General features: G+C 36.2%; 6 protein-coding genes across 16 annotated transcripts; 1 reads left to right on the top strand and 5 right to left on the bottom strand.

Moving 5' to 3' along the window:
* Positions 1-104: 104 nt before the first annotated feature.
* Positions 105-7,181, bottom strand: LOC105970749 (trafficking protein particle complex subunit-like protein). The gene is made up of 9 exons (XM_088817395.1): positions 6,661-7,181; positions 6,509-6,573; positions 5,584-5,698; positions 5,264-5,387; positions 4,847-4,927; positions 3,575-3,913; positions 3,269-3,435; positions 2,305-3,137; positions 105-1,843 (listed from the first exon to the last, which is right to left on the bottom strand). Exons 1-9 carry the CDS (start codon positions 6,996-6,998, stop codon positions 399-401), a joined length of 3,507 nt encoding a protein of 1,168 aa, XP_088673521.1. The 5' UTR covers positions 6,999-7,181; the 3' UTR covers positions 105-398.
* Positions 7,182-8,444: 1,263 nt separating this feature from the next.
* Positions 8,445-13,738, top strand: LOC105970757 (putative serine/threonine-protein kinase PBL16). Its single transcript, XM_012995583.2, has 6 exons — positions 8,445-9,031; positions 9,136-9,440; positions 9,537-9,672; positions 9,777-9,913; positions 9,990-10,113; positions 13,272-13,738. The coding sequence occupies exons 1-6, from the start codon at positions 8,965-8,967 to the stop codon at positions 13,613-13,615; spliced, it is 1,113 nt and encodes a 370-aa protein (XP_012851037.1). The 5' UTR covers positions 8,445-8,964; the 3' UTR covers positions 13,616-13,738.
* LOC105954258 (polyadenylate-binding protein-interacting protein 11-like) lies at positions 10,455-12,923 on the bottom strand. Of its 8 annotated transcripts, none has more exons than XM_088817403.1 (9): positions 12,661-12,923; positions 12,235-12,308; positions 12,026-12,138; positions 11,496-11,604; positions 11,316-11,388; positions 11,177-11,219; positions 11,047-11,093; positions 10,858-10,930; positions 10,455-10,776 (listed from the first exon to the last, which is right to left on the bottom strand). In XM_088817403.1, the coding sequence occupies exons 4-9, from the start codon at positions 11,538-11,540 to the stop codon at positions 10,770-10,772; spliced, it is 288 nt and encodes a 95-aa protein (XP_088673529.1). In that variant the 5' UTR covers positions 11,541-11,604; positions 12,026-12,138; positions 12,235-12,308; positions 12,661-12,923; the 3' UTR covers positions 10,455-10,769. The 8 variants fall into 8 exon arrangements, 6 of the variants coding, with proteins under 6 accessions (XP_088673529.1, XP_088673530.1, XP_088673527.1 ...); XM_088817404.1 differs by having other exon boundaries at positions 12,035-12,138; XR_016030977.1 differs by having other exon boundaries at positions 10,455-10,930; positions 11,316-11,381; positions 12,035-12,138.
* Positions 13,739-14,789: 1,051 nt separating the features above from the next.
* On the bottom strand, positions 14,790-16,290 carry LOC105970750 (beta-amyrin 28-monooxygenase; the record flags this gene model as incomplete). The annotated part of the gene is given in 5 exon segments (XM_012995574.2): positions 14,790-15,028; positions 15,164-15,340; positions 15,428-15,706; positions 15,752-16,200; positions 16,203-16,290. Coding segments are annotated over 5 exon segments (1,200 nt in total), but the record flags the coding sequence as incomplete, so codon positions are not given.
* A 744-nt stretch (positions 16,291-17,034) lies between these two features.
* On the bottom strand, positions 17,035-21,514 carry LOC105970752 (beta-amyrin 28-monooxygenase). Of its 2 annotated transcripts, none has more exons than XM_088817396.1 (8): positions 21,016-21,514; positions 20,439-20,894; positions 20,278-20,344; positions 18,457-18,493; positions 18,241-18,307; positions 17,734-18,093; positions 17,591-17,659; positions 17,035-17,515 (listed from the first exon to the last, which is right to left on the bottom strand). In XM_088817396.1, exons 1-8 carry the CDS (start codon positions 21,512-21,514, stop codon positions 17,157-17,159), a joined length of 1,914 nt encoding a protein of 637 aa, XP_088673522.1. In that variant the 3' UTR covers positions 17,035-17,156. The 2 variants fall into 2 exon arrangements, with proteins under 2 accessions (XP_088673522.1, XP_088673523.1); XM_088817397.1 differs by having other exon boundaries at positions 17,591-17,653.
* A 21-nt stretch (positions 21,515-21,535) lies between these two features.
* Positions 21,536-23,347, bottom strand: LOC105955927 (uncharacterized). Of its 3 annotated transcripts, none has more exons than XR_016030975.1 (3): positions 22,158-23,067; positions 21,930-22,084; positions 21,536-21,572 (listed from the first exon to the last, which is right to left on the bottom strand). XR_016030975.1 is itself a non-coding variant. In XM_088817398.1 (3 exons), exons 2-3 carry the CDS (start codon positions 22,475-22,477, stop codon positions 22,021-22,023), a joined length of 384 nt encoding a protein of 127 aa, XP_088673524.1. In that variant the 5' UTR covers positions 22,478-22,533; positions 23,096-23,347; the 3' UTR covers positions 21,850-22,020. The 3 variants fall into 3 exon arrangements, 2 of the variants coding, with proteins under 2 accessions (XP_088673524.1, XP_088673525.1); XM_088817398.1 differs by lacking the exon at positions 21,536-21,572 and adding an exon at positions 23,096-23,347 and having other exon boundaries at positions 21,850-22,084; positions 22,158-22,533; XM_088817399.1 differs by lacking the exon at positions 21,536-21,572 and having other exon boundaries at positions 21,850-22,076; positions 22,158-23,066.
* Positions 23,348-23,510: the final 163 nt, after the last annotated feature.

Raw genomic sequence — 23,510 nt, 5'->3', positions numbered from 1 at the left:
TGCGGTGAATGGGGGTGATGTAAGGAAGAAAGAAATGAACTAAAGATAGAGAGATATTCCTGGCGGTGAGGTGGGTGGGGGTTTACTTGTATAAAAATAGGACAAACATAAAATCCATTGTTATTACATCAAATTTAAATGTTTTCAGTTCCACCATATCTTGTACCGTTTATAATAAATCAGAACAGACAAAAAGGGATTTCATCTTTCACAAAACACATACCCTTCGCTCTATCTATGGGAACACAACCACATACAAGTATATAAGTGAATAGATAAAACATTGTCTTACACAATTAACATTATACAGAATGTCTCTTCCATGCTGATGCTGTTTCCCGAGAATTGTTTGCGAAAATAGTATAGAGGATTTCAAATTCCCTTTACAGGAACGACGATCAAGTATCGTCTGCCTTGAAATGGGGCTTCGAGGGATAGACAAAGACAACCGATGATGCAGTAGAGGGTTGTAAACCAGCAGAGTATCTAACTGAAGTCACAGTTACTCTAGGAAGCTGCAGTGACCCTAATGCCAACGGCACAAGCATGTAACTCAGAACATGAACTGAATTTGGCAGAACAAATATCGTATCGCTGTGGGGCCCAGACGACACAAAACTCTGCGAATCAGATAAAGAGCATTTCACATCCTGAAGAAACTCCGTCTGGTTATGGATCTTAACAGAATATACAAACGGATTTCCAAGAATGGCATGAGGCGCGCATTCCAACCTCACAACTAATGGAGGCAGTTCAACATTAACATCCGGAATTCTGTGTTTCGTTGTGACTTGGGACACATTATCACATGAATCAAATTGATCCCCATCCCTTTGCCACCTCAGACTAACAGTACCTATCTTCATTTTAGTACAATTTACATTGGGAACAACGACAAAAACCTTCTTAAACTCTTCTCCCGGCACATGAACAATGGGTTTTCTGAACTCCTCTTGCTGAGGCTGTACAATGCATGCACCGTTATTCTCTTCCGTTTCAATTGATATAGACAGCAGCCGAAGTGGCACCTCCGAACTGTTCTTGACACTAATTATAAGCATATTTAATTCCTTTAAAGCTAGTGATTGTGGTATCAGATCAGGTTCAGAAACTGACTTGATCTTTGACAGCAAAAGGGGATCCTGCCTAAAGGGAAGCATGTGCCGATGGTTGATTGTAAGAGCAGTTTTGCCTTCAATCTGCAAGCTTTTATGTACATGCACTTTCTGTAAACTAGGTTCACCGCTCTGAGGATAGTAACCTAACGAGGCATAAAGCATTATAGGTTTCGGTCGATTCCACCTTATCTTGAGCTTGCAGGACCATGAGTCACCCACATCTAAGAATGGGACTGAAATCAATCCGAAAGACGGCTGGATTTTCTGAACATTGTCGGAAAGAGCTTCAGATAGATCTTTAGTTGCATGGCAAGAAATGTCAACAAGCTCAACATGGAGATTGTCGGCAGATAATGGTTCCTCTTCTCTTGGACTAAGCAGACCACCGCCTCTTGTATCTACCAGATTAATTTTTAGCTCACCTGAATGCACTGGATGTCCTTTAGAAGCAACTGTCACAGGCAAAATAAAGTTCTCTCCAACCAATGCAGGGCCAGATGAACCTAAGATTAGATCCACTTGCGGGTCCGGTTCTTCAACCTGTATAGCCTTCTGTCCAGACAATGCCAGACCAGGATCCTCGATAGGACTAGTTTCTAGTAGGTTCTCAAATTTCCAAAGTGGTAAATCGTTCATCGAAGCAGGACTTTCGGCTCTGCAGCATATTGTGAAGTATGGTCCTATTCTTGCAATTACATATATGCACTCAAGCTTTCCACTTTGCTCTGCATTAATCATGATATAAGTTAGATTAACACGCGTGCAGCATAGGATACAAACTTACTATAGCTGAAGCAGGAAATTCTTACCCAAACCTGGAGTTTCCCACCAGAAGGAGAGGATCATGCCCACTTCAAAAGTGGGACCTACATTGTGATGATCCTTACCATCTGATGTGAAACACCTTGTATAGTCATGTGGTTTTGATAGAGAGTCCTAACATATGCATCAAGAACTTTTTGTTTGAAGTCGTTGATTAGGATTTTAATCGCTATTCGAGTTTTATTTGGAGTACTCATTTTAAAAGGAATAGGGTTAAAATTAATTAACAAGTGGTTCCCTAATTGGTATCCCACAGTACTGTTCATGTGACTGTTCACAGAAGCTTAAACAATCTTCTCAACTATTCACTCTGTTACACAAAGTAGAAACTAAAAGTCAGTAGAGAGGTCAGCCACCAACTTACCAGATTTTATCTCATATGTCAACCTCAGCCATTTGTTAGAAGCAAGCACCAGCGCGGGAGCTGTCTCGACTCTGCGACCTGGTTGTATATGGGAAATGGCAGCTGTGTTTGTCTTCTGACCATTCCCAATGATAAAATTACATTCTGATTGATTAAACTGCACCTCCAACTGATCGATCTCGACATTTATTGGCAATTGGGATTGAAGTGATATAGTGATGAGAGACGGAGCACCTGGCTTAATTATTGGTTGGTGAAAAGCAACCAAAGCAAGAAGCACCACCCTTAGGGGACTCACAAGATCAATCTCAACATAAAGAGGATAGTCACTATTTACTTTGAGGTGACTGTTTTGTTCTTTCAGATGAAGTTCTGATTCCCCCCTCGCAACCTCAAACGCTTCCTTGTGTATCTTTGCTCTCTGTGAAAAAGTTGCAGGCCCAGCTGGACCACATTCTTTAGATGATAGCTCAACAGCATCACTTATTTCTGGCAGTGCAGCCATTTCAAGTGAATATTCTATGAAGTCTTTCACTGAACTAATACCAATCGAGCACTCTCTTAAATAACCCAAGATCTCCCACAATGGCAATAACCAGCCTTCTCGTCGATAAAGACTAGCAACACTGTCAAATATTTGCTTAGCATTACTAAATTCATTTGACAAAAAATATTCTCTAGCCATTTGAAATCCACAATACGCGGCTCTCCTCTCAGCTTTCAAGTTATTGTAGGCTTCAAAAGATCTCTTTAGCAGAGCAATAATTTCAGAGGAGTCCTGGAGCCTCTTCCCTTCAGCAAGTGTATAACAAACATATTCATCATCTGTCAGGCTGCATCCAAATTTACGCAGAGAAAACATTCAGCTCTTTAAGGCATATAATATTGCATCCTATAGGGCAATCTACAGACATGTGTGGTGATATGAAAGAGAAAGATAGATAGTTGGGCCTGGTAAACTCACGATTGCATTATGTAAGTATCCTCTAGCTCAAGTAACCTGGCAAACTGACCAAAATAGACAGAAGCAACCACAGACTCTGCACTCACATCAATTGGACCAACATATTCTGACATAGATATTGCAAACTCCAAAGATAAATTCTTTTCCTTCAGATAGCTAGCTGCTAGCTGTTGCAAGATATGTGAAACTCAAATGCTGTTCTCGGTCTCTAATCAAAATGAGATTGTACGTTTGAACTTCTTAAAGTAAGAACTCATTATCGATTAAACTTGAAAGTGGGAAATTTTTAAATGGAGTTGTCAATACCTGATAGTAGTAAGCTGGATGAAATTCCCATTCAGTTGGTTTCTCTGCAGGAACTGAGACCATACTTGGAACCTGCAGAACATCGCTTGAGCTTGTCTCCAACAGTTGAGCAAATACTAAGTGTTGCCTGCTTAACCATTCCCAGTGAAGAAAAATAACATCAGGAGCTCCCTCAAGTTTTCTATAATTAGCAGTGTGCTGGCGGAACCACACAATTGCTTCTACAACTTTTCCACCATGCAGCAACAACGTTGACATCTTAAAATGCAATTGCTCAGCAATAGTTTTGATCTCAACTAAGCGTTGGATTGGCGGCATTCTTGTTGATGTTCCAACCATCTATCATGTTAAACATGCAAATCAGAACATGAAAAAAATTATAAAAAAATGATGCAGATCTGCCGTCGTGGACTTGAACTAACTGATAGGGGATAGCAGACAGAATATTCGGAGTAACAAAACTCAACTCCCATTTAAAATAAAATCATGAGAGCAACTGACTGGGGTCAAGTCTTCAGACCCCCAAATAGAAAAGGAAAGGGCAATATATCTGGTGAAGCTAACTTTGCAAATAGAAGCAGAGTCTTGTGAGTACACGAGATTAAACCAAGTCGGGCTAAGCAAACATCACAAACACAGATGAAATAACTTTATAAACTTGAGGTTGTGTTGCTTTCTATAGCATACAATAGTTATCCTTAGTTTGCCAAACGTAGGCAAATATCAGTCACTAATGAGTTTATATGTAAAAGTGGAATTCATACAATGCGCAGAAAACACCAAGTTTTGATAAATTCCTGAAATTCGTATTAAAGTCTGATTGCAAAATTATTTTACAAATGCATGCTAGAATGACAATAAAGTTTATTATCAAAATGAAATTCCTTCAATAATATGCAAAAAGTGCACAAAAACAAGAAGTTCCTGAATTTTGAGTTTGAGTTCTTTCTCATGGAACAATTACTTCAATTTTGATTGATGGCTGAAATTCATGCAACATTATTTTCCCTAAACCGTTTTTAGATTATATTTGCCCAAAAGGACCTGAGGAGATAACTTTTTTGATGTATACTGAAATTTCAGTGATTTCCAAAATATTTCAAATATTCTTCTCGTTGTTTTAGGCATATTATGCATGTTTATTAAATGAAGCATGTACAGCATGTAGACTCGTGAACTCAAGCATACAGCAAAGCAAGGTCATTAGTGGAGTTTGAAACACTAGAGAGAAAAAAATTAAAGTTGAATCTGCGGCTGCGAGAGAAGAAGTACCTCCCGCAGAGCATGATACGCATCCTCATATAGCTTAAGAGCTTCAAGCCAGTCTCTTCGAAATTCTGCATACACAGCAGCCTAGCAGTTGATAAGGTTTAGATAGCATAAGAGAGGAGCAGAAAATGGTGGAGTAAACAGACCAGTAAGGACAAGGACAACATCTGAATTATATCATCTTCCGCTTTATTTAGGAAGATTAAAAGCACCAGTAATCGAATCAATACTGAAAAACAGATGTGCTCAAGAAAATAATAGTGGATATTTCCAAGCTTCTGATGGCAGTATTGATGTTTCACAGCTACCAAATTAGTGATAATACATGGTCGTATTGGATAACAAGCAGGAGTTTGAATCTCATGATGTGATACTTTGAACATAACAGAAAGAGAGCATCGCAATATGCAAAGACCTTACTTTGAAACAGTAACGGATATTTAACTCCATCGAGCTGGAACTTTTCTTTTCAAGGCGCACTTTTATTCTTCGTCCCTCATCTCGGTAATATATATTTGCCAGATCTGTGAATGCAGTCCAGAGCCTGCAGTGATATAGTCAAAAAGGCTTTATGACAAAGCACTAAAAATGTGGGAACAGTATTTTATACCAGTGCCAATCTCCTCAATATTTAAGCAAAATTGACTTACAAACCTATTTCTGGCAATTTTATTTTCTAAAAAAAATCAAATAAAGAGGAAAACCCAATAAAGATGATGAAAAGGTCATATAGGCCATGCCTGCTTAGAGATTGTATAAGTTCCAATTGGTCATCCGGTACAAAAACGATAAGGTTTTTCGAATCTACTTCTGCACGTTTCCTCAGCGCAATCATGCGATCTTCACTCGTGACATCTGCCACAGAATTCTTTATATGATGTACACAGTGCAAGGATTTTCATTGCTTATTTGAATAGAAATACAACAACAAGCAAAAGGGAGGAAGCAGAAGCATTTTACAATCATATATGTGTTCAGTTTTTCGAGCTCTTAGATAGTAGGACGATACAGTGAAAAGAGAAGCAAGCTTCTAAAGCCCTATCTTTAACAAACATTTTTAGAAGAAATCCAATAATGAGATTGTAGCTACTATATAAATGAATTTATTAAGGCAAAAAAAAATTGGAAAATAATGTCAAAAAGGTATGGAACCGACATATCTGTTTTAGGCATATGCATGTTACAAATACAAAAAGACTTATGCCATCCTTACTGCATATCTCCAAACCTTTCCTTTTCAATTAGTTTCTGCTTATTATTTGAAGGATTTGCAGGGTAATACCATATTGAAGGATTATAACCTAACTGATACAAGAAATATAGTTTAAAAATCGAAATACATCCTAAGAAATTAGTCTAGACTTGAGATTCATACTTGACAACAAGAGTCAGTATCCTTCTATAATGCACAAAACAATCTGAATATAAATATAACTATCTAAAACCATAAATTTGAAGTAGACTGAATTTCTAAGCATTTAACAATCTATTCAGCAAGACAAGAGATCCGCCATAACTACAAAGATATGGTGAAAGAGATTGAGCTCAGCAGATGAAGTCAAACAAAATCACAAATACAAACATACAATTCAGCAAATAAGTGTTCTGACCAGGTTGAAGTATAGATATCAATACACACAGATTTGAATGCAGAAACTCACAGACCTTTATGACCAGACTGAGAGACAACCACCACCACCAATTTGATGTTCCTCCCACGAATTGTGGCCCTGACAATTAATTCAATAAATTACAAGGGTGTATGGCAATTATAAAGAAATTGGAATAATAGAAGAGAGAAAGAGGGAGGAGCGTACTTGAGATTTTCGAGATCGGTGCAGACCTGGAGCCATTGGGCGGGGTCGCCGGAAACATGATTAGAGGTAAAAAGAGCGGCAACGACGGAAGGAATCCTAGTACGGTGCTTGGAAAGCCAATCTGACCTGAGAATGCCGCGGATGGGGTCGGAAATATCTCGAGGGGGTTTCTTAGGGGGGATGACGGAGATCATAGAGAAATCGGGCAATGCGATGGCATTAATAGGGGGCTGCTGGGAGTGGAGGTGCGCCGTGATGAGGGAGTGCACATCGGGACACCCCACCAAACACGCTAATGCCACCGGTGGCGTTCGCAGCTCCTCCGGGTATTCTTCCATTGATCTTTGACTTGAAGATTAGGACTCTGATAGTGTGGGGGAGATGAGATGAACAAAATCACAAATAATACAAGCTTATTTCTTCACCCAAACCCAATGGGCTTAATTAGCTTTTTTTGTTTGGGTCATAATATCTCTCAATTGGACCCATTGGTGTATGTACATAAATTGAGAGACCTATGTAATTGGACCCAATAGAAGTACATATATATATATATGTATAGGGTCCAATTACATAGATCTCTCAATTTATAATCTATATTAAATTTATCCATAAATCTATGTTTAAATGAATATATTTCTCGTTGTATATTAGAGGATTATGAAATAGAAGATCAAATTGGGAGAAGATAAATACAGTAGATGCAATTAATTAATTAATTTAAAACATATTACTTACAAGTTACAACTTGAGTAAATTGCAAAAACCACCCCTGTGTAATCCTCAATTGCTAAAAAAGTCCTTGTGTTATAAAAATTAGCGAAAACCCCCCTATATAATTTTTTTATTAGCTCACCGCACCTATTAAAATTTTAGTCATTGACCAGAGATGAAAAGACAAATATACCCTTTAATTAATAACATAAAATTAGAATTAATATATAATAGAGGCCAAATTGTAATTTTACTAAATTTCTGAAACTTAATTAGGTGACTGAATTGTAAATTTTTTCAAAATACTATTAAACCTAAATTGAAACACACACTACGCACAAAATTCATTGCACAGACCCCTGCCTCCTCTGCGGCGGCGCCGTTGACCAGTTCCACAGCCTTTTCTTCTTTTGCAAACTCTAGAACCATGACGGAGAAGACGGTAAAAAACAGAAAAACAATGGGGAGGGTTGGATCTGGAGGCATCAGATACCTCTTCTCCTCCACTGTTTCGTGAGGCTGCCGGCTTCGACAAAGCTATAGGATTTGAGAGAATTAGGGGCGGCTCCGGCGGCGGTAGTGGCCGTGGCAGCCTTTGCTGTTTTGAGTTCCAGAAATTTTGGGGAAGAAGAGAATTAGGTGCTGGATTTTTTTTTTTCCCAAGTCGGGCCGTTGAGACTTGAGAGGGTGATAGGGAGAACGAAGATGATTAGGATTTAAGATTTTAAAAATTGCTATTTGGTCCTTTGAATTTGATTTATTTCTAATTACATCAAATTTAACATACATACATATTTTATTTATATGAATAAAAGGGTGTTTATGTCATTTTACCCCCAAATTTTCAAAAAGAACCGCACAACCCGCGCGTGATTACCACGAGTAGCTTTAATGGACTTTTTCGCCTTTGACTTTTAATCATAGGGGGGTTTTTGCTAATTTTTATAACACAAGGACTTTTTTAGCAATTAAGGATTACACAGGGATGGTATTTGCAATTTACTCGTTACAACTTAGCAGTCCGCTATAACATATATCCCAATCTACAGCTGTCCTTATTGGGATAGCCGGATAAGTTCATAGACTTCACCACAGCTTTGTTGAATCAGTTTGAATTAGTAATTAGATAGAGTGAATTATTATTAGTATTACAATTTAGAACCAAGAAAATTAAAGAAGGGGAAGAAAAATATATGATGATGATGATGATGATGATGATGATGATGATGATGATGATGATGGCTAGCAATAAGAAATTGGTGGTGGGGATGAAAATGCACTAGTGAAGAAATGTGAAAAAGAAAGCGCACAAAGGAGACAAGAGCCAAAATAATCAAGAATGAACAGAAGCCATCCATCATTTCCATCAATTAAGAAACCACTACTATATATATCAATTCACACACACACACACACATTGAGTGCTTTCGGGTGTTGTTTGTTTGTTTTTAATTTGTTTCCTATTTATTAGTACGTACTACTTTCTTGGCTGTGAATGGTGGTGGTGGTGTTGGGCTGTTCTTGTTTCAGCTATATATATATATATATATTTTTAGTAGTTTGCTTGTTTATTAGCAGCGTCGTCGTCTCATGGGAAATTGCTGTTGTGCTTGGGAAACTTCAATATACAAAGTTTCATCCAATAATGCAAAATTAGGTACGGTCATTTTTCTTTAATCTTTATAATTCGGTTTCGAATATGTTTATACTTATTCGATTTGTTTAGTTTACAGATGTCTGATTTTCATTTATGTCGTGCAGAATCTCCAGCAAATGATCAAATTAGTCCATCACAGAAAGCAATCAATGCCCCCACCAAATTGCCATCAAACCCCGAAGAAGTGGAAGACCTGCGTCGTTCTTCAACAAACAATCCGTTAATTGTGTTCACATTCGACGAGTTAAGGAACATCACTGAAAATTTCAGACATGATTACATGTTAGGAGGAGGAGGTTTTGGAAATGTCTACAAAGGCCACATTTCTCAAGATTTCGAACAGCGAATCACTGTTGCTGTTAAGGTTCATGATGGTAATAATAGCCATCAAGGTCACAGGGAATGGCTCGTAAGTATTTATATATCGATTCATCACTTTTTTTTTCCCTAATATAATTGGTACATAATTGTTAGCTTCAATCCAATCCAATCCTTGGTATTTTAGGCTGAGGTGATCTTTTTGGGTCAGCTTTCTCATCCAAATCTAGTGAAATTAATCGGATATTGTTGTGAGGACGAACATCGAGTTCTAATATATGAGTACATGTCAAAGGGTAGTGTTGAAAACAACCTATTCTCGAGTAAGTATTGTTTTCTTGGATTGATTGATTGATGGATTGAATTGCTAGCTTCTGTAGTTATATGTTTCATGAAAGTTAGATTGCATATACTTGCATGCATGCAGGAGTGTTGCTTCCTCTTCCTTGGTCTACTAGAATGAAGATAGTGTACGGTGTTGCAAAAGGACTTGCTTTCCTGCACGAAGCACACAAACCTGTCATCTATCGTGATTTTAAGACATCCAACATTTTACTGGACCAGGTTAGCCACTATATACGAATTTAGGCCAGTTAATTATAGCATATTTTTTTAGCATTAGACTCTCTCTATTTAACAGGAGTACAACGCAAAGCTCTCGGATTTTGGGCTAGCTAAAGACGGTCCAGTAGGAGACAAGTCCCATGTTTCTACTCGCATTATGGGAACATACGGTTACGCTGCACCAGAATACATAATGACAGGTGAATATTCTACACCACTACACCAAAAAAGCTATTTCCTAACAGATATATCCGTTAGAAACATTTAATGTAATGGCGAAATTCCGTTAGAAAAATGGCGTTAGAAATTTAAGGTCTAAAATTTCTAACGGACATAAACCGTTGGCAAAATTATCCAAATCCGTTAGAAAAATAAATAGTTCTAACAGTTGTATCCGTTAGAAACGTGACTGTAACGGTTGTTAATTGTAACGTCCTAGCAAAATTCCTAACGGATATAACTGTTAGTATTCTTTTGGCAAATTATTAAAAAAAAAATATTACCATTTTCAAGAAAATGGTAATATTATTAATATTATAAATAACTGAATTTAACAAATGTTATTGAAATCTTACGTATTTGATACATAACATCTATTAGTAAAATACATTAAATGTATTCCCCAAACACCAAAAGCAAAAACATGAATACAATAACCGACTTCATGAAAATTAATTTCAAGTGTCCCTTCTGCATTATTCTTCCAAAAACTCTTAAGTCAGTTGGAAAGCCATCTTTTCGAGAGTACTTGCAACACTCATCTCTCGCTCAGCTGATCCCAAATCCTAGAGCTCTTATTTCCTCAATTTCTTCACCATGGTAAATTTCATCCTTAAAAGACTTTGTCTCTTCCACGTTATACCCTGATTAAAATAGCATTATAATCAATATATAATTGGAAAGTCATAGTAGATAATATCATCCAGTGATGAATCAGATATTACTTGAATGTTATGAAGTCGGACCAAGTACCCAAGAATGAAAAGACACACAAGCCGAAAATCACATAATCAATACCTACATACAAAAGGAAATAAGGTAATATAAAGCTTCATAGTATATCGTGCAGTATGATATGCAACATGCTTTCATCAATGGGGTACATCTGATAAAGTACCATAAAAAGTACATACCAACAAAATTTTCGTGAACTCCTTTCAGCATGCAATGTTCCTCAAAGCTGCAAAGTGTTGATTAATATAAATCCTTAGAACAAATCCTTAGAGAAGAAAGCTTTAGTACAAGATCTTCTAGAATACTTACTACTGGGATCTGATGTGAAGATCTACCCAAGTTCGTGCAACTTCTATGAAACCATAAAGATTTATTTCATACCAAAAAATAAAATAAAAAATAAAAAATGAACATAAAACCAAAAAGATAAATCATTTGTTAAAATTACCTTGGTCAGTGAACTCCACAAAAGCAAAACGAAGAACGAAATTTGCGTCTCCGCGTACACGGCAATCTACAACCTTTCCATAAGTAAATAAATAAAAAAAAATGAGAACACACTAGCTAAGATACGATAGATCAGGATGACATAAGATCATGCCCTTCTATACAAAGAGCAAGCAATCACCTGTCCACAGCCGAGGAATAAGACGGCCAACTTCTCCTCTGTCATCTACTCCATTACAAGCAAAAGTAATTAAAGATCATCTCTACCTTAATGTGGGTAACCAAAACCTCTGAAAATAGAACAAGTTTGAATCAATATTTGAAATGTAGATGAAGACACCTAAATGCAATATAATTAACTCGAAGTTAGAAAAAATCTGAACAACATTCTACTTCCATAGATTTTCAAACTGAAGTATATACACTTATAGATGATTAACCCGAAGAATATAACATTTTCCATAAGAGATAACTACCTTGAAGAGTAAAGAATCTTTACTCTACCAACAACATCAGGCCTATCGATAGTGACCAGTCTTTCAAATATAAAACTTCTAACTAAATTATTATTGAATATAATGTAAATGTTCAAATCAAAATCACAAGGGTTATTCAAAGAAACTAATTGACAGAATATGGAAAGAAATAAATATTGTCATGGCTACTTAATTCAAAATGGGGAGTAGTAAATCTCAATTCATGTCCAATCACCTTGTATACCTAGTTAAGGTAACAACTTCAACACAATGCAAATCTTTCCACACCTGAGAATGTGTTCTGAGGATATCCAGAGCCTTCTCCTTGAGATAAGGGCCACAAACTGCCTGCATAATTGATGGAGAAAACTCAAACTCCCCTAAATATAATACAAATAAATGAATATATTTATTTACCCACATAGCCAATATTAGAGATCTTACACTTGAAAGCAAATTCATACAACTTGTGCCGACCAGCCTTGTATCTCCACTCGTATAGCAGATTTAAGAAAAACCTAGAGGACAAAATATTATATATTTTCTGAAGTAATACAGTTAGTCCCATAAAACACAAAACACACCAAAAAAATCAATTTTAATTTTGTAAACGATAAAACAAAGAGGCACCCATGAAAAATATCACAACTAAAAAGGGGTATCAGTACCCAATGTATGTTTTAGGTTGCTGAACCGAAATATATAGAGCAATGGTGAAAGAAATCGAAAATATATGTGACAATAAACATTAGAGATGAATAAGAACCCTAAATAAATTCAAACTTCGCTTAATTTTAAAAACAAAATCAAATCTAGGGTTTATTCTGCAAAAAACCTAAAATGTGAATATAATTGGAAGAAAGCGAAGACCTGAAATATTGGAGGTCTTTGCGGCGGCGACAAAGGCAGTGGTAGCGGCGACGGCGGCGGTAGCGGCAGTAACGGCGACGGTAGCGGCGGTAACGGCGACGGTAGCAGCGGTAGCGGCGACGGCGGAGGTAGAGGCGACGGCGACGGCGGCGGTTGAAAGAGAAGATGGCAAACAATGGCAGCCAACAAAGGCCATCGAAGGTTGTACTGGTGGAAATTAGGGAAGGGGAAAATTATAAAAAAAAATGGAAAAGAAAATAAAAGGTAAAAGAGGAACGGAGAAGAGAAATATAAGAGATGAAAGAAACTGATTAAATATTATACTATTTGGATAATCATAGGACTCACGGACATTTGCCGTTGGAATTATTATTAAACTTTCACAATTTTAAGAAAAAATAATTTATTATTAATTGTAACGAATATATTTCATTCTAACGGATAATATCCGTTAGTAATTACTAACGAATATATCTGTTAGAAATTACAAATTTGTGGCGTTAGAAAATGTCCATTTTGGTGTAGTGACGTACACAATCAAATTACATATATACACATTATTTGTGAAATGTCATCTTTATATTGTTGTTTTTTTCGTATTGCGCGATCAGGCCACCTGAGTCCAAGGAGTGATGTATATAGCTTCGGAGTGGTGTTGCTAGAGATTGTAACTGGCCGAAAATCACTGGATAAATCAAGGCCGGCGCGTGAGCGGAATCTAACAGATTGGGCGGTGCCTTTGCTTAGAGAGAAGAAGAAATTGATAAACATAGTGGATCCAAAACTAGAAGGGAATTATCCAATAAAGGATGTTAATAAAGCAGCAATGCTTGCTTATCACTGCTTAAATCGAAATCCGAAAGCAAGGCCTTTAATGAGAGACATTGTAGCTTCATTGGAGCCTCTCCAAGAAGGCATTTTTCCTGCTTCCGATGATCTTCTTGTTTCCAACTGACATATATAAACACATTATTACTGTAGCTTCATTGGATACGCGACTGTTGTTTTGAGATAATAATTGATTGTACACCACAGACGAAATCTGCTTTTTCGAATATGTATTCTTGTTACATATAAATGTGTCCACTTGAGACAGGCTAGTAGCTTATGATACTATCAAAATAAATCATAATTTCACAGGATTTTATGTGGGTGGAGACGTATTGCAAGTCCTTTCTCCGATGTATGAATGGGATCGATTACGATTTTGTCAACAGGAATGAGTAAATCCCATCTAAACTTGGGAATAATATTATGTAGAAAAGTGAGTATCTCCAAGCTAAGCGACTCTTTCCTCAAGCACATTCGAGTTTAGTAAAGGCATCAGGAGTGAGAAAATAAGAAACCACCTTCCTCATATCCATGCCTTTAACTCCATTGGTGGTTGAGTATGCAAGTTCCTAGTAGATTCCTAACACTAGTACGTAGGCCACCAAACTGTGACAAACTTGTTTTCGTTGCTGAACAATAATTTGTTCCCCGTATAAGACAAATTTATCAGAGGATCCTTGATTTCTCGTACGGAGAAATTCGAGTGTTTCTCCGATAACTGCCTGGGGAAAGATTTAAGACTTTGTTTTGATATGATTTATGTTTGATATTGAATAAGATGATTATGGTGAGAATTAAGAGAGATGCTACTATGGAAGCTAATATGATCATTATATCATACATTCATACTAAACGAGGAGATAATAATAATAGCATTGCTTTGGATTATCCTAACAACCAATCTTATTTTCAGTCAACAAAAACCTATCCTCGTTTTTTTTATTATGTGATCACCAACTCCATAATTTAATTATGCAGATTATTGAGATAATATACAAACCCATAATTCAATTTTACAATTGCTAATAATTACATTATAAAAAATAACATACTAATCAAACAATTTCCTTAATTAGTCCCTTTGATATAATAGCATGCTAAAGTTGATGAAATTCATACAACAAATAACAGTCTCAAAGAAATTGTAACATTTTAACACCATCAACACAACAAATATAGTCTCATGCTCTAACATTTATTACATAATGTATTTTCATTACATTAAAAAAAAATCCTTACGCATGGTGATGGGTCTCAGACGAACCGGAAGGCCTTGGACAGGGGTAGGAATGGGATCGTTTGTGATTTTCTCACTATCGATCACCAATTCCTACTTGAATATTTTGACAAGATTGTGAAGAAATATAAGTATCTCCAATCGAGCAAACTCTTTACCCAAGCACATACGAGGCCCCCCTCCAAACGGAACGTAACTGTAAGGTATCGGTCCCGTCCCTTCAAATCTCGATGGATCAAAATTTTTGTTGTCTTTAAACAAACTCGCATCTCTGTGTGTCAAAGATGAGCTCCAATACAACTGCATGCATGCATTACATGTTTCCATATTCATTACTCACATGTTAAGAAAACAAAATAAAAATTTATTTAAAAATATATATATATATATATATATATATATATATATATATATATATATATATAAGTATATCACCTTCCATCCCTTCGGTATGTGATAGCCTCCATAATTCAAATCCACCACAGCTTCTCTTAATGCACCTATTAATGGCGGCGACAATCTCATAGCTTCAGGTGCCACGTTCCACGAGTACTTCATCTTCTGCAAATCCTCCCACTCCAGAAACTCCCCATCTTTTTTCGATGATACTATCTTATTTTGCTATGCTCTCTATATACCATTTAATTCAGAAGAATCCTCGATTTCTAAGGCAATGAGAAAGGAAAAAAAAAAACTGACATGTGAATACTTTGTCATAGACTTGAGGGTGTTGTGTATAAGATACTTGATCAGCATTGTTAGTACAGAACTTGAGGTATCATGTCCAGCAAAGAGAAGCATCAATATATTATTTATAATCACTTCATCAGACATGAACTTTCCGTTTTCGTCAGGGTAAAAAAGCAAATGAGACAGAAGATCCTGTGAAGGTACAACTGTTTTCTCTTCCAAAGCCACTCTCCTATGTTTCACTATCTTCTCAAGTTCATTCCTGATCGAATTCGTCGCTCTCTTTGCCTTGAAAAAACTCGTTCAAGGAAAATTTATAGGTATCGAAATAACCCATTTAATGAAAACATTAAAAAGAGAAACAAGCTTATCTATCTGCATTGGCTCTTCAATGCTCATAAACAACCGACACGCCACCTCGAACGTGTACAATCTGATGGCTTCAAAAACCTTAATCTCATCATTCCCTTGCCAATGATTGACTATCTGCTGTTGAGCTGTCAAATATATTTTCTTGATGTAGAGCTTAGTAAATGCATCGGGAGATACAAAGTAAGAGACCATCTTTCTCATGTGCATGTCTTGTAGACCACCAGTTGTGGATATGCATGTTCCCAGTATTTTTCTGACGGAACTAGGCCACCAAACAGTGACCAACTTATTCTCGTTGCTGAACAAAAACTTATTACCGGATGGTCCGTATAGGACGGCTACGGATTGTCCCATGAGTGAAGTTTTGAAAACCTTGGACTTGTATTTGTCCACTATTTCTTGATATGTGGCAAACCGTCCAAACGTGCATTGAGAAATTCGAGTGTTTCACCGAGAATGGGCCAGCCATAGGTGCCTGGTGGGATTGGTTTTGGATTTTTTTAGGGCAAATTACGGCCACCCCCCTGAGCTATGGTCAAATTACGAAAACCCCCCTCCTGTTTGGGTAATTACAGCCACCCCCTCAACTATGTATTTATCTTACGAAAAGGGGTTTTTTCGTAATTTGACCATACATCAGGGGAGTGGCCGTAATTTGCCCTTTTTTTATGATGAAAATGGTGAAGATCATCTGAGTGATGGGATAATGAGAATGGAGAGATGTGAGAACTTTGCTGCCATATCTATGTTATTTCAGTAAATATATGTCATTTTCAATTTTGATTTTGAATTTAATAAAAATGCACATATATATTTTAAATCAATATTGCATTTCACTATTTATTCATTAGGAAACTATGGTTGAACAATTCGGATCAGCATTTTCGGAAAAAAAAAATGAAAAATTTCGTTGAAACATCGATGGCTTGTTTGGATTTGAGGTCGAACGAGGAGAAAAAACAAACTTTCTTGATTTGCAATACCAAACACAACCTTAAAAGGTGTTCATATATATTCATTTTCAAATCGAAGTCTAAGAAATAAAATCATTCCAAAGGTTTCCATGACTTGACATGGTGCTAATCTCAACAATGTTTTGTATATTCAAAAATTCAATAGCAAAAAGTATAACAAATAAATTTTCAATCACAGATAATTTATTCCTAGATTTACGGTTTATGTAAGAAGAAAAAAAAAACCAAAACAAAACCTCTTACCATAAAATAGAAGGAAAAGAAAAAGAATGAGAATGAAGAATATAAATGAGTTGAGCACATACCCGATTCAATAGCCATTGTACTAAAATCCCTTTGTTTCTTTGTTTTATTACATGAAATGAAAACGTAATAAGTAGCTAGCTAGCTAGCTAGACTGGAAGTGTAACTAATGGTGATGGTTGATGATGATCTTGTATACGCTGGAAAATGTTGTTGGCGTTGATAGTGTCGAATAATAAGATGACGAATGCGTTCTGACTCAATGCGCGCACACAATCTTCACATCCAAAATAGAATAGAAGTAACAGACAAGCTTTTCCCATCACCACAATGAAATTCACCCCAACCGTCACCGTGGCAGCCAGAAACACAGGAAGTACTTGTTTTTGTCCCCCAAATACTACATAACCCATCATACCAGCAGGAAACATTAAAAATAATGTTAACCCAATCCCAGTTTCCAACTTAGACCTATACTCATTCATCAACTCCTTTTTTGTATTTGAATCTGCATGCATGCATCCATATATACATTATAATTAATTTCCGAGAAGAATTAATTGCAAGTATATTAAGAACTCACCAATATTCACGGCTGCCTGCACTCCATGAGAATCCCCCATGCTACTACTATGTAAGCTTTCTTCTGTCACTATTACGATGAATAATTAATATAATTGATTTGTTAATTAGCATCCATCAGATCATATATAATTAATTAATTACCTGATGCATGATGATGATCATCAGGTCGTCTAAGTTGGAGGAGGATAGCGTCGAAATCAACGGGGCCGAATAATATGGTCAATGGTTTACTGAGACTCCATGTGCGCAGGATATCAAAACGTCGGGTATGAAGTAAACGGATATAAAAAATAGTTCCAATTGCCGCAATACAAATATAAACGGACATAACACTTGCCACCACAGTAAGTCCCAACAAAATGTAAAAGCCTTCTCCTTTCCCGAATATCTTCATTGAACTTGCAGACGTCCAAACAATAAGTATTGACGAATAAAGTGACCAAACATACATGGACAACACAAACCATAATATTCTCATCTTCTCCCTTTTTGCATTTGAATCTGCACACATACACCAACCAACCAACGTAACAAAATATTATTTAAGTTATTAATATACAAATTAATTAAAATATTAATTAACGGAAGGATCGGAGCTAGCAAGATTTGTTTCATATGCATAATTATTTAATTTTCTAATTAACTTACCAATCACGAGCAGCTGCAGGTCGATTGTTGTTGGTGCCGCTCTAGAATCTTCCATGCTGCTATCCATCTGTTAAATAAGATCATGGTCTTGGATGTTAATTAATATGAAGAATCAGTCACAAGATATATAATTATAACTTAATTAATTATCACACACACAGAGAGAGAGAGAGAGAGAGAGATTAGTAGTATCATCTCTTGACAGAAAATACTGACCGTACGTGTTCTGTTTGGATACTCGCTCCTTAATTGTCTGCACAGGAACAACATAGTATATATATATATATATATATATATATATATATATATATATATACCTTATATACGTTTATTTTTCTTTTGGTATTTCACGACACTTATATTTGCCAACAAATCGATCGATCTAATGGTAATAATATCAATTCTTAGACAGAAAAGAATGCAATTCTCACGTTATAGAAGAAAAGTTACCATATATATATGCATGCATGTGATGTGACCACGCTAATAATAATAATAATAATAATAATAATAATAATAATAATAATAATAATAATAATAATAATAATAATAATAATAATAATAATAATAATAATAATAATAATAATAATAATAATAATAATAATAATAATAATACCTGTTTCTTGCCCGGCCAAATTATATATTTCTTTTTATATAGACGACATTGTTACTCAAGTTAATTATATAATTATAAGGGCAAATTACGAGAAAAAGTAAAATTGCAACACAATGCGGTTAGAGAAGTCATCTCTTTTACTTCTTTCTTCCGAGAGAGATTAGGGTAATTGTCAATATATTATTTTTTTTTGTCAAAAGTAGCTCTGTAAGGGGGCGGTGTACGTAAGACGACAATATGCCTTGGAGGAATTTTCGTAATTACGCAAATATGAGGAAATTTTCATAATTAGATCTTATATCAGGGGGAGTTTCATAATTCGTACTCTTTATTGTTTTTCAAATAACAGAAGGGCAAAACGGACATAACACGTTTTATGTGAATTTAAACGGTCAAACACTGGTTAGAGGGGGATGGGAGTTTCGTAATTCGCCCTATTTGTTGGGATAATTAATCACAGCATCCCCTAAAGATAAATGCTTCTTAATTTCTTCACATACTCGTTCGTGATTTCACATCCTCTTTTATAGTACACTTCTTTTATTTTATTTTTATTAAAAAAAAAAGGAAAAAAGTAAATATGGAAATATATGTAGTGGTGATGTGCTGTAGATTCTACAACTGCTTCCTTCCTGAAAAAAAAAAAAAAGAAAAAACTCCTAATTGAGCCCATTATATACTCGGAGTTGAAGTGTTCGTGTTCGGCTGGCGGCCTAGTCGTGATTGTGTATTTATTTTAATTTTAATTTAATTATGGAAATGGTTGAAATAAAAGGGAGAAAGGTGATTTGATTAAATTCATAATATGAAAAAGGAAGAAGGAGCAGGCAATTATTATTATATTAATTAATAATAAGTAATAAGAAAAAAAGAAAGAAAGATAGTACGTAGTGTTACAAGTGGTTTAAGTATGATGATGATGATGATGAGGTAGAAGGAGAATGGGAAGTCCATCAAGTGGTATAGGAGTTGGATCATATGCTATTTGGGGATCAACTATCTTTAACTTCCACCTGAATCTCTTTATTATATTGTGAATAAATATTAGTATTTCCACCCTGGCAAACTCCTTCCCCAGACACATACGAGCCCCCCCTCCGAACGGCACGTACGTATACGCAGCTGGCCCCCCTCCTTCAAATCTTGACGGATCAAACTTCATGCTGTCTTCAAAAGTTCCACCTTCTCTATGCGTAAACGACGAGCTCCAGTACAACTGAAATTCATTTTAAATATTACATATATATATATATTGTTGCAACAATTCATTCAAGCAAACAAGCTAATTAGTAGTATTAATTACCTTCCATCCCTTTGGAATGTGATAACCTTGATATCTAATATCTGTCAATGCTTCTCTAAAAGCACCCATTATTGGCGGCATTACTCTCATTGTTTCCGATACTACATTCCACGTGTACCTCATCTTCTGTATATCCTCCCACTCTAGATATTCTCCTTTTTTTGATGATGCTATTTCCATCTGCTCTGTTGTCCAAACCCCATCAAAATTAAACTCACTTGCTTTCTTTTTTTTTTTCTTTTTTTTTTTATATACATATAAGGTAGTAATTAAGCTGACCTTTGAGCACTTTTTCGTAAACCTCAGGAATTTCCGCTAGATTCTTCATCATCATCGTTATTGCAACACTTGAAGTGTCGTGACCGGCAAACAGCAGCATTATTATGTTGTTCACTATAACCGACTCAGACATAAACTTACCGTTTTCATCTGGAGTTGCAAGTAAGTGTGACAGAAGATCTTGCCAAGGTGCAGCCCTTTTACATTCCAATGCAGCTCTCCTCTGTCTTACTATCTCCCGGAGCTGATTCTTTATAGCAAAAGTAGCCTTCTTCGCATTGTAGAATCTTGTTCCCATGAAATTCACAGGAATCGATATTATACCCTTCAAGAAAATATTGAACAGAGCAGCAAGTTCTGATATCTGCTTCGGGTCCTCTAGGCTCATAAATAGTCGACACGCGAGTTCAAACGTGTAAGACTTGCTCGTTGGAAACACTTTTACTTCCTCTTTACCTTCACCATGACAAAAGAAAGAGAAAAAAAGAAAAAAAAAACAAGAGAAGAGAAGAGGGTGCAATTCATTCAGAGAACAAAAGGACCGTAAAGAAACAAGAATGTAATGAAACTACTATACCTTGCCAGTGATTCTTGATATGTTGCTGGGAAACTAAATCCATGGTTTTGATGTAAAGCCTAGTGAAAGCATCGGGGCCCAGAAAATAAGAAACCATCTTCCTCATTTGCTTGCCTTCATCTCCACCGCTGGTTGCTAAGCATGGTCCGAGAAGTTGTCTGACAGAGCTAGGCCACCAAACTGTAACAAGCTTATTTTCGTTGCTGAACAAGAACTTATTCCCAGAGGCCCCGCAGAAAACGGCCATATTCTCTCCCATCAACAAAGTCTTGAACACTTGCGATTTATATTTATCGCTTCTCTCTTTGACAAATTTCTCGGGTGTACCATCTAGACCAGCACGAAGAAATTCGAGTGTTTCACCAAGAATCGGCCATCCGTAGCTGCCGGGTGGAAGATTCAAGGACTTTGTTCTTGATAATATTCTTGTGAATTTGATGGTGAGATTGACAAGTAGGACTAGGATTATCAGTGATGCAAGGATAAAAACTATAGCCATGATAATTAAACAAGAACTTGGCTCTCTCTCTCTCTCTCTCTCTGTGTTTGTTTTTTTCCTGCAAGTTTTGGAGGAGCAGTATGTATTAATAATGTCAAGAATTATCCAACGGCAGTGGGAAACCAGGCTGCCCCCACCATCCACTACATTGCCCTTTGAATTGGTTTGTAGGTATGGCAAAATATAGATAGTGCCAAGAATGAATGAATTAAGATGGTCTTGGTCAAACCTGAAATCTTGTGTTGATAATATATGTATCTAGATAAACAGCATTATCATTCATATATAGTGGGAAATTAAATGAATGGTGAGATTGTGGGCACCTATCTACTCAATTACCTTTTCTTTCAAACTCATGTCCAATACTTTTTTGCCTTGTCAAAGATAAGAAAACTGATTACATAAGTTTCCTTACAGCAGATTGAATGATGATGTATTTGGTAGTGTGAAAAGCTTAGAAAGAATTGCAAAGTTGTAATTTGGATAGGAAATGTTGCTCCGTGGAGTCAGAGAATAATGCAAATACAGCGGCTGATTTCCTCTTCACTCTCCTTGTCTCCACCTGTTTCACTATAAATCAAGAATTCAATGTCAACAAGTAAATGAAATACAGAAGAAACAACAGATAAAGTAGGGCAGGCACCTGGCTTCAAACTCCCTGATCTCAGCAAGTTGTTTGCCTAATTTATCCATCCATTGCACTCTCTTCTTTCCTATTTCTTTGTTGTCAATGCCATCATAAGGGATCTTCTTCTTCTTCATGCAGCTCTTGACTAGTACTCCATTCTCAGAAGATAATAACGACACACCAACAAATGTTGAATGAACAACTTCTTTGTTTGGAGCATTTTCCAATTTCAATGATGAACTGTAGAGATGTGCGTTACCAGGTTTGCAGAAGCAGACGAAAGAAGAGTGGATCTTGCAAAACAAAACCCTCATCAAACTCCCCTCCTCTTTCATCAACACTTCATTTCCCCTGCCACTGACTTACAACTCCTCCATATCTGTCTTTTGTTCTATACAAAACAAGTGTTTCTTTCTTTGATTTTCTTTATTAATTCAAACAACCAGATTGTGCTAATTGATGATGACGACAAGAAATATTTCCTCCCGAAGAATTTCTTATCAACTCTCTAGGAAACACTATTCTTGCAGAAAACAACAACAAAAGCAATTCTAATTGTTGAAGCTTATCTTATGCAGCAGAGTCCAACCAATGAGGAAAGAAAAACCAGACATGTAGTAAAGATATGCAGAAATTCTTACAGGCCTGTCTGCCTAGATTATAATTAGTGATGAAAGAAAAAGAGATGACAAGAGTGGTTATTTCAAGAATAGATCCGAGTCAGAAAATATGAAAATAATGCACATCCCTATTTGAGGGACGATGAATTAACCTCCATGAAAAGGCACAACAATTAGAAACAAGAGAAGAGAATGCTTAGCTGGAAATTCTAGTTGCCTATCATGTATGTATATGTAATATGTATAGAGAGATGGTACACCAATTTGAGAGAGAGAGAGAGAGAGAGAGAGAGAGAGAGAGAGAGAGAGAGAGAGAGTACTCCATGTTGTTACCTTTCTTTTAATTGCTGTGAAAATACCCACCTCGGATCCCGACAAACATTTTATGATTTAACAGTAACTGCCTTAATCCTAGTATTACTATACTCTTTCCTGCCAACCTTTTCAAATGTAAGTCTGTATTTCTTGCCCGGACCATCATAATATATAATAATATTGTTTCTATCTTCTGTAATGCCAAAAACAAATTTTGCAATTGCTTTAATAAATGGAGAGTGGTCCAAGGATTTTATTTATTTCACTCCCAATCAACTTAATTTTGTCCATTAAGGATCTTCAAGAATTAATACAGTGGTAACAAGAGAAAAGGATAAAAGAGAAGATGATAGAGTTTGAAAAGTGAGAGACAGAGGCATGCTGAAATGTACATAATTGTGGGGGCAATGTTTCTTTCCTGTCTTTCATTACA

Source organism: Erythranthe guttata, chromosome 4 (genome assembly GCF_056151865.1).
Source record: "Erythranthe guttata isolate IM_541 chromosome 4, IM_541, whole genome shotgun sequence".
Classification (NCBI taxonomy): Eukaryota; Viridiplantae; Streptophyta; class Magnoliopsida; order Lamiales; family Phrymaceae; genus Erythranthe; species Erythranthe guttata.
This window is presented reverse-complemented; position numbering and strand designations above follow the sequence as displayed.